General features: G+C 44.1%; 1 protein-coding gene across 24 annotated transcripts in view; it reads right to left on the reverse strand.

Moving 5' to 3' along the window:
• LOC123517546 (NGFI-A-binding protein homolog) overlaps positions 1-10,000 on the reverse strand; it is a 418,417-nt gene that overhangs the window by 140,455 nt on the left and 267,962 nt on the right. For 18 of the 24 annotated variants that reach the window (XR_006678491.1, XM_045277716.1, XM_045277717.1 and 15 more), the window contains 2 exons: positions 6,776-6,889; positions 1,812-1,949 (listed from right to left, as the gene is read on the reverse strand). Coding sequence is in view for 23 of the 24 variants with exons in the window: in XM_045277716.1 (XP_045133651.1) it covers positions 1,812-1,949; positions 6,776-6,889 (252 nt within the window). In the remaining variant the exon portion in view is untranslated. Of the gene's footprint in view, positions 1-1,811; positions 1,950-6,775; positions 6,890-8,506; positions 8,624-10,000 lie in introns of those variants that run through there. The other 6 variants (XM_045277731.1, XM_045277728.1, XM_045277723.1 and 3 more) reach the window with 3 other exon arrangements.

Below are 10,000 nucleotides of genomic sequence, written 5' to 3' on the forward strand. Positions count from 1 at the left end.
ACACACACACACACACACACACACACACACACACACACACACACACACACACACTCTCTCTCTCTCTCTCTCTCTCTCTCTCTCTCTGTGTGTGTGAGGCATACATTTCTCACACTATTTTAATTTAATTGTAATACACAAGTCTAATTTTACATCCATGGAGATAAAGAAGGAACGGAAGGAGGGAAGGAGGGAGGAAGGGTAGGAGGGAGGGAGAGAGGGAGGATAGAAAGGAAGGAAGGAAGAAAGCGAGAAAGGAAAGATTAGGTCTGATTTTACTTTCTCTCCTTCTCCTTCTCCTCCTCCTTTAATAACTTTTCCACCTTTGACTATTACTTTTCCTCCTCCCTAATATTCATCTCCTATTCCTCCATCTCTATCTCTTCCTCCTCCTCTTCTTTCCCTTCCTCCTCCTCCTCCTCCTCCTCCTCCTCCTCTTCCCGTCCTTTTCCATCTGATGTTAAAAATACGATTCCCGTCTATTTATTCCTGTTTTTTTCTAATTAATGTTACATCCCGGCGACGACTCAATATATTATTTTTATTTCCCCTTTTTTAAAATTTCCTCAAACTCGCCTTAATACATTTTTCCCTCCCCGTTCCCCCCCATTGATGTTATTTTTCTTATCATTATTATTTATTTTCGTCGTTTCCCTTCGCTGAATTTTACAGGTGTCTCTCTTTTATCAGTGTTTTTTTTTTCATAAGTATAGAAAAGCGTTTTTATTTTTTATTTTTACCTGTTATTTTTTTTCCTCTCCCTTTTAGATTATCTTCATTTTTCGTTCTCTTCTTCAGCTGTCTCTTGCGAACCTCTATTTTTCATTTAAGTGTTAAGAGAGGATGAGGTGGCAAGGGTGTGGAGGGAGAGGTGGAAGAGGGAGTGATTGAGGGAGAGAAGAAGCTGGAGGAACGAGAAATAGATAGACGGCGCGCGGTGAGTGAGGCGGTGAGAGTCGGAGAGGTGAAGGTGTGTGTGTGTGTGTGTGTGTGTGTGTGTGTGTGTGTGTGTGTGTGTGTGTGTGGCCGCGGAGGGATATAACAACGAAATTTATTTATGGAAGTTATTCCTAAGACTCGCACGATGAGAAAGAAGAGACGGAGGATGGAGATGAAGAAGAGAAAGAGGAAGAGGAGGAGGAGAAATAAAATAATCCACCATAATCGAAAAGGATATCATTGGTCTTAACACTCTCTTTCTCTCTCTCTCTCTCTCTCTCTCTCTCTCTCTCTCTCTCTCTCTCTCTCTCTTACACGCCCATGAATACCAAACCACACAGGAATAAATATATATAGACACACAAGACTGCTTATAATGCAAACTCTTCACGTTCGCAATATGCATAAACAAAATATTGATATAATGTAACATTCCCGAAAGAGCGCCCTGTCAACCCTGTCCAGCGCGGCGGCAGGGTCATGGGAAAGAGAGGGCGGTAGGGCGTCACGTCCCGAGGGAGGGCTGAGGGGGACGCGGCCAAAGCCTGTGTCGCCGCCTCGTCGGGTGAGCCTCGGCGGCGGAAAGTGAGGGCGGCGGGGCGTGTGCTGCGGGAGGCGCCGCTGGGGAGGGAGGTGGTGCCTGACTGGCTGGCCCAAGCTGCCGCTCCGCCAATCACACGGCAGCGCCGAGCCACCGTTGTGGCTTCTGCTTAATTTAATTCAATTTTCGCCAATGACGGCGTTAATTTTGCAATAAGCATTTACGTTTTAACCTTCATGCAGCAACAAATATACGAAGGACTGACACAGCCGTCAGCAGCACGCGCTCCCACCCTGCCGCGACGCCTCCAAAATTACACATTTCTACTCACCGGGATTGGAGACCCATTCCTGCAGCGCCTTCTGCAGCCGGCGCACGTGGAGGGGTTTGGAGGCCATGCCCACCAGCGCCATGATCTCGAGAAACTCCTCTTCGCCGGCCTCGCACAGCTGCTGCACGTCGTCACCTCCTGCGGTAAAACAACACAAAGTTAACAGACAAGCCAGGAGCGGCGGGAAGGATATAGGGGTGCAGCGGGGCGGGGACGTGAATTAGTTACTAGGGGAAATGATGAGGTGCTCAAGGAATACTAAGAGGAAGAGGCGGCAGGCGCGTCTGAGGAGCTGCCACAAGGCCTAAAACACTGGAGGCGAGGGATGCGGGGTGCTGATGGTGGGATGCTGGGAGAAGATCCTAGGATATGCTGGGTTGCTATATTTATGTAGGAGAGTGTTGGGAGAGCATTAGAAGATGTCACGGGCGCTGGGGATGCGGCGGAAATGCAAGGCTGCAGGGGAAACGTGGCGGCGCGAGACACTGCCGGTGGAAAGAACTAAAAAGAAAGATGTAGGGAAAACGGAGAGAGAGAGAGAGAGAGAGAGAGAGAGAGAGAGAGAGAGAGAGAGAGAGAGAGAGAGTCAAGCAACTACAACGTAATACAAAATTAGCAACACATCATAACACCACACATGACAAAAAATACCGAAATGTACATACATAGAATAAAACCCACTACACTTAAAAATACACATACAACACCTTATAAACACACCTCAACACACACCTAACACTGACTTTCAACACTTACTAGACTGAGCACTTACAACAACAACAACAACACTAACAAACACAAAAACACAACCACCACTACCACTATCAACAATAATCAAAACTTACAACATAATAACAATACAAATGACAATAAAGATAATGATGGTAATATGAACAATTATAATGATGAAGATAAAACAAAAAACAATGATAATAATAACAGTGATAACAATAACATTAATAATAGTAATAACAATAAAAAATATGATAAAAGCGTTAGCAATAAAACCTGAAGGATGAGAGAGAGAGAGAGAGAGAGAGAGAGAGAGAGAGAGAGAGAGAGAGAGAGAGAGAGAGAGAGAGAGAGAGAGAGATGTAAAAAACTAAGAGAAACATAAACACGCAGACGAGTAACCAAGTTTCCCCAGGGAGGAAAGAGAAAATATAAATAGATGAATAATTACATAAATAAATAAGTTAATAAATAGAAACACAAATAAAATCAGATCACCACTCTTTCTTTTCGTGTGGCTGAAAAGAAGAAAAAAAAACTGCGTCAAAGCCAATCACTTTTGCTCATAATGTGATTTTTAATGAGCAAATAAAAAATGAGAATGTAACTAAGAGGCTTGGAGGAGGAGGAGGAGGAGGAGGAGGAGGAGGAGGAGGAGGAGGAGGAGGAGGAGGAGGAGGAGGAGGAGGAGGAAAAGAAGAGGAGTTGGAGGGGGAGGAGGAGGAGGAAGAGGAAGAAGAAGAGGAAGAAGAAGAAGAAGAAGAAGAAGCAGAAGAAAAAGAAAAGAAAAGAAAAAGAAGAAGAAGAAGAAGAACAACAACAACAACAAGATCAAGAAGAACAAGAAAAAGAAGAACAGCAACAATAAAAACAAGAAAATAATGATAACAATAATGATACAGACAGAGAAAACAGAAGAATAACAACAACAACAACACAAACTACGACAAAAACAACAAAAACAACAACAACAACAACAGAAGCAAACATCAACACGAAATAAAAAAAAGAAGAAAAAGAAGAACAAGAAGAAGAGAAAACAGAGGAAAAAATAATGTTAAATCTCTTCAACAGAATAAAAGAGAGAAAAGGCAAAACGAAAAAGGAAAACAACAGAAACTAGAACAGGAAACATGGCGTGGAGAGAAGAAGAAGAAGAGGAGGAGGAGGAGGAGGAGGAGGAGGAGGAGGAGGAGGAGGAGGAGGAGAAGCAGGTGAGACGAGTTGGAAGCAGACCACCTGGCGCTAAAAACAATGTAGTAAATGATAATAGAAAAAAAAAAGAATGCATCAAAGAAAACGAAGAATGAAAACGCGACCAAGGACGAGGACGAAGAACGAGGACGAAGACGAGGACGAAGACGAGGACGAGGACAAGGAGGGGAAGGTGAAAGCGAGGAGGGAAGGTAAGAAGGAAGGAAGATGGAGGGAAAGAGAGAGATGAGGGTAAAAGAAATAGTTAAGAAAGATAAAAGAGGAAGGGGAGTAGAGAGAGAGAGAGAGAGAGAGAGAGAGAGAGAGAGAGAGAGAGAGAGAGAGAGAGAGAGAGAGAGAGAATATTATAGGTGGAAGTACACCCACAGCCACAAAATCTCTCTCTCTCTCTCTCTCTCTCTCTCTCTCTCTCTCTCTCTCTCTCTCTCTCTCTCTCTCTCTATCTATCTATCTATCTATCTATCTGAACACAGCACATCACAACAACACAAAAGGGATAAGACAAAAAGATAAAAAAAAAACCACATTAATTAAAAAGATACCTAAGGGTAAGGAAGTGAAAAAGAAAGCATATGCTAAATATCACACACACACACACACACACACACACACACACACACACACACACACACACACACACACACACACACAGGCAATAAACAACGTAAATATAATATGAACCAAGATGAGGTGACGCCAACGAGTGAGCAGGATCCAGAATTGAATTAACGCAGAAGATACTGAAATTATATTAGAGAGAGAGAGAGAGAGAGAGAGAGAGAGAGAGAGAGAGAGAGAGAGAGAGAGAGAGAGAGAGAGAGAGAGGAGAGGGGGAGGGTAAACAGGTGAAGGACTAGCAGCGACAGGTGAGTTCACAGGTAACCTTTTCCTACCCTACCTGTCGCTTCTCCCCCTTTTCACCCCGCCATCCCCTCCCCATACACCTGCTGTAGAGGGGATGCGAGAATGACATCAACGGAGTGAGAAAAAGAGAGAAAAAAAGCCAAACAGCAGTAGAAAAAAAGAAAACAAATGAAAAATGAACGTGAAAAAAAAGCTCGTGTCGTCTGAGTGCCGTTATGATAAAGTGTGTGTGTAATTCACCTCGGTCGTCTGCTGGTCATCCAGCCAGTCTTCCCCATGACGGAGCGAGCTCAGAGCTCATAGACGGATCTTCGGGTAGGACTGAGACCACAACACACTCCACACACCGGGAAAGCGAGGCCACAACCCCCCGAATTACATCCCGTACCTATTTACTGCTAGGTGAACAGGGCCCACACATTAAGAGGTTTGCCCATTTGCCTTGCCGCTTACCGGGACTCGAACCCGGGCCTTTCGATTGTGAGTCGAGCGTGCTAACCACTACGCGGTGTGTGTGTGTGTGTGTGTGTGTGTGTGTGTGTGTGTGTGTGTGTGTGTGTGTGTGTGTGTGTGTGAGGGATCTAAATGTGGCGCAATATAACTAAAAGAGAAGAGGCGGCGAAGAAATGAAAGCAAAAACCAGATGAATATCGCGCTTTCTCTCGTCATTAAAGTACTAAATGATTGTCAAAAGTTTAACTCGTCCGTCTGGGGGGACAACACCTGCTACATTATTAATATTAAGTTTCACATAATATAATCTGCGTCTCGTCACCGCGTCAAAACTCCATCCAACACACTAAAACAATACAACGTAATCATAACATGCCCGGTACATTAATTAACAATTACACGGCGCCGGCAAACAACAGAATCAACAACATATACATGAACTACATCGACACTAAAGAATTATATCTAAGTAACAATTTTCTACTGGCGCAATAAAACCTCAGCATGATAAAAGGGATATAATGAGTAAATATAAAGCAAAAGATGAGAGTTGTCGCCGCCGGAACAAAACAAAGGTGTAGCGAATGAGGCCAGGTAGGAAAGTGAGGCTTGAAGGGTTAGCGGCTCCTGGGGCATCGGACACGAAACCCTAGGAGCTCCTCAAGGGATCACGTCCGACACTTCCTCATTTTTTTCCTTCCATGAAATCCCTTGAGCGCTGTGTCGCCACATTACAGATGGCGGCGAAGGGTAGGCCCAAATTTATCCAGACTTTATTAGTGTTAGGAGTAACTCACTATCTTCCCAGGCTCCATGCTCTACCGTGCTTTTTTTTTTTTTTTTTTTATTCACTGCGTCTAACTTTACGATGGAAATCGCGGGCACCGTGTAACTCTCCGGTAATTTTGTGCCGCGTGTCACTGCTGCAAAAAACAGCGACCTACGGTCATCTGCTGGTTACGCAGATGGTCGTTCCCTTACGGATGGAGCCTACAACTCATACCGACCGATCTTTTGGTATAGGATCTCTCGGGTTACATCTCGTATCTACTTGCTGCTACGCGAAGAGTCGAAGCCGGGCCTTCTAAGTTATGAGCCAAGTGTGATAACGACTACATTAGGCGGTGTGTACTACCATACGCGGTGTGTGTGTGTGTGTGTGTGTGTGCATGTGTGTGAGTGTGTGTGTGTGTGTTTGCGTGTGTGTGTCCGCTTTCACCATATGAACGCTCCTAACACTTGCCTATCGATGAGATATAATTCTCTTTAGTTCAATCCTATAAGACCAATTCTATGCAGATGTACTGCAGAAGGAGACACCAGCGGATGAAAAACATAATATTCATAGCTAAGACGCACGCACACACTGACAAACTGCAGGCTTTCACACACACCTGCTTCAGCGTCTCCTTCAGGTAACTCTTCGGACGCCAAAGAAACCCGACAAGAAACGAGGCTATAAAACATAACCACTAATTAAATCACATACAACTAATAACTATCTAATAACTAATCATCCAGGTACTACTAAAAGGTTTACTAGGACCACTATGGGGACTAGGGGTAGCAGCAGCGGCATCAGTAGCAGCAGCAGCAGCAGTGGGGCGGTGGTAGCAGCATCAGCAGCAGCAGTACGGACGACAATGAAAGCCGGAGGGAAAAATCGAGAGAGACTATACTGACTGTAGTTTCATAATGACCTTTCACTCTACCTTGACTGATGAACGTGTCGTAGTAGTTCAGGAGGTTGGCTCGTTGCAGCACGCGGTACAGCTGCAACTCTGACTCGTTGGAGGGCTGCGAAGTCACGGCCACTGCAAAGAGAGACGAAAGGGTAAAATTAATACTTGAAGTTCAAACATATGAGATCAATTTGTCTGTGAGAAGAGCGAGAACGAGAGCGAGAGCGAGAGCGAGAGAGAGAGAGAGAGAGAGAGAGTGTGTGTGTGTGTGTGAAATGTAGGAATAACACATGGCAAAATTCTAATATTAAAAAAAAAGAAAGATTTGTAAGTATATGTAAGACACGAAGACTAAATAATTAATGATAACAAGGACAATTATCTTGAATAAATGGCACACAAATGAGAGAGAGAGAGAGAGAGAGAGAGAGAGAGAGAGAGAGAGAGAGAGAGAGAGAGAGAGAGAGAGAATGATAATGTACACGCTTTAGAATATGATCAACTTAACTCATGGAAAAGCGTAAAAATTTCCTACACTTTTACCACCTGATTTTTCCCCGAGCGCCGTTTTCATTGCGTTCCCGGGAAAACGAAACAAAACACACACGCAAAAATACTAAGCAACTCGAAATGGTGCAGAAAGAGCTATTGGCGCATAAGTGTGTATCTGCTACAAGAGCGCAGCTGAAATTAATGTATTCTGACACTTTCACGTGAACCTTTAAAAAAAAACGGAGCCCCAAAAGAAAAAATGATACAGGAAAACTAAAAAAAAAGACAAAAAACTGACAATAAAATTAACAGATGGAAAAATGCAGCGTTATTATAACTGCTGAAACATTGTTCTTGTATTTACGTATTGCGCTTTTTTTTTTTCTAAACTCCGGCGCGGAAAAAATGAGAGGATTGGTAAAATTAGCTTAAAAAAAGTGAGGGGTGTTGGTGTAATTGTTGAAAACTCCAGTATTGTATCAGATACATTTTAACTTTTTTTGTGCCTTTTTTTTTGGTTTTGGTGCGTCTTTTTTCGGTGCGTGTACTTTTATTTTAAACCAAGTCTCTCTCTCTCTCTCTCTCTCTCTCTCTCTCTCTCTCTCTCTCTCTCTCTCTCTCTCTCTCTCTGTCAACCATATACACTGAAACAAGAATTCATGTAGTGTGCTTTTCTTTATTTTCTTTTTCAGTAAGGTGCAGTCTATTAGTATCATTTTATACTAATCTTTATAAAACTGAATTACGCTTCCCCTTCATAAAACAAAAAAAACATGTATTACTGACGCGAACATTGCCATACAACTAACACCACCACCATCACCACCGTCAAGATCACCACCAACACCACCACTCCTATCAACACTGCCAACACTGACCATCACCACCATCGCTGCCAACATCACCACCACCACCACCTCTACCACTACCACCTCCACTATTACCACCACCACCACCATCACCACAAGTAAGGATTTAAAGGAAAATGATAGAAAGAAGAGGAAGAAGAAAGGAAGGAAAGAAGTGGGAGGGTTAAAAAATCTGATTATTTCCTTGTATTTCCCATGCAGCTCATAAAACAGAAGCTAACGTTCCCATCAACCCCTTCAGCCCCTCAGCCCATCGCCAGGCCTTGGGAAAATCTCTCTCTCTCTCACACACACACACACACACACACACACACACACACACACACACACAACGACCAGCACTATCACCACCCGTCCACCACCGCCTGCGGGAGAGCTACGCCCCTACCTTCCCCTTCCTCGAGAGACTCCATGAAGGCAGAGGCGGAGGTCGCGCGCCACGCCACCTCGCCCACGACCGTCACCACGTCACAAAAACCACCACAACACTAAATGGTCTCTATGGCCAGACACGTGAGGAGCCGCGCCTTGGGGGAGGACAGAGGGGGGGGGATGAAGAGGGAGGGAGAGGGAGGGAGAGGGAGAGAAAGGAGGGAGTGGAGTAAGGGCAATGAAGGGAGGGATGACAAGGGTGGGATGGGAGGGAGGGAGATGGTTGATGCAGCGTGGAAAAGAGAGAGAGAGAGAGGGAGAGAAAGGGCAGGGAGAGAAAGAGAGAGGGAAAGTTTGGGAGGGATGAGAGTTTGTAGGGTAATGTATGGATGCAGGAGGGAGAGGAAGGAGAGGGGAGAGGGAGAGGGAGAGGGAGAAGGAGAGGGGGAGGGGGAGGGAGGAGAGGGAGAGATGCATCTGTGCCACGTGCCTGAGAGGAGTAAAGGGGATAAACAAGGGGGGAGAGAGAGAGGTGAAGGGATGAATGGAGGGAGGGAGCAAGGGAAGGGAGAAGGGAGACGGGGAGGGGAGCAAGATGCATTGGGGATGCACAACGGGAGAGAAAAACACGGGTAATGAAGAGGGGCAAGGGGAGGGAGAGATGAGGAGAGGGAGGAGGGAGAAAAGGAGGGAGAGAAGTGAAGCCGAAAGAGGGAATGAGGGGAAGGATTCAGAGAGAGAGAGAGAGAGAGAGAGAGAGAGAGAGAGAGAGAGAGAGAGAGAGAGAGAGAGAGAGAGAGAGAGAGAGAGAGAGAGAGAACGAAAAATAAAGGAATCAGAAAACAGTAGAAAAAAAAAATAATTCAAAGCAAAAACAAGAATGAACATAAAAGTAAAAAAAAAAATAAAAGAAAACAAAGAAAACAGTAATAAAACAATAATAATAATGATCTTCCACTAACAATCGCTTTCTCCTTCCAACTTCTGCACAAAAAAAAAAAAAAAACTGATAATTGAAAAAAAACACCTAAAAAATATCTTTGTGTACAAGGAAGAGGAGAAGATGGGGAGAGAAAGTCTTCCAAGAGAGAGAGAGAGAGAGAGAGAGAGAAAGAGAGAGAGAAAGGGGAGTAGAAAAAGGAGGACAAAAAACCACTTAATATATGGATCGAGGCAAATTAGAGCACAGTAGGAAGAATCAACACAGCGGGAAGGAAAAGTGTACACCCTGATTTTTTCCCCTTTGTCTATCTAACAACTTGAATGTAACCAAGCCATTTTGCCTCTTATATGCAGCAGGGTTTGAATTTTGTACCTATTTTTTGTATCAATTCATTTTTCATTGCCACTGTCTCCCTGTCTCTCTGTTCTTCTGTCTGTCTCTCTGTATGTTTCTCTTTGTGTTTCTATTAATGTGTTTCTATTGTTGTGTTTTTTACATTATTTAAATATTAGGTTCAGTCTAATTATGCTCTCTCTCTCTCTCTCTCTCTCTCTCTCTCTCTCTAAA

This window comes from Portunus trituberculatus, chromosome 42 (assembly GCF_017591435.1).
Source record: "Portunus trituberculatus isolate SZX2019 chromosome 42, ASM1759143v1, whole genome shotgun sequence".
Lineage (NCBI taxonomy): Eukaryota > Metazoa > Arthropoda > Malacostraca > Decapoda > Portunidae > Portunus > Portunus trituberculatus.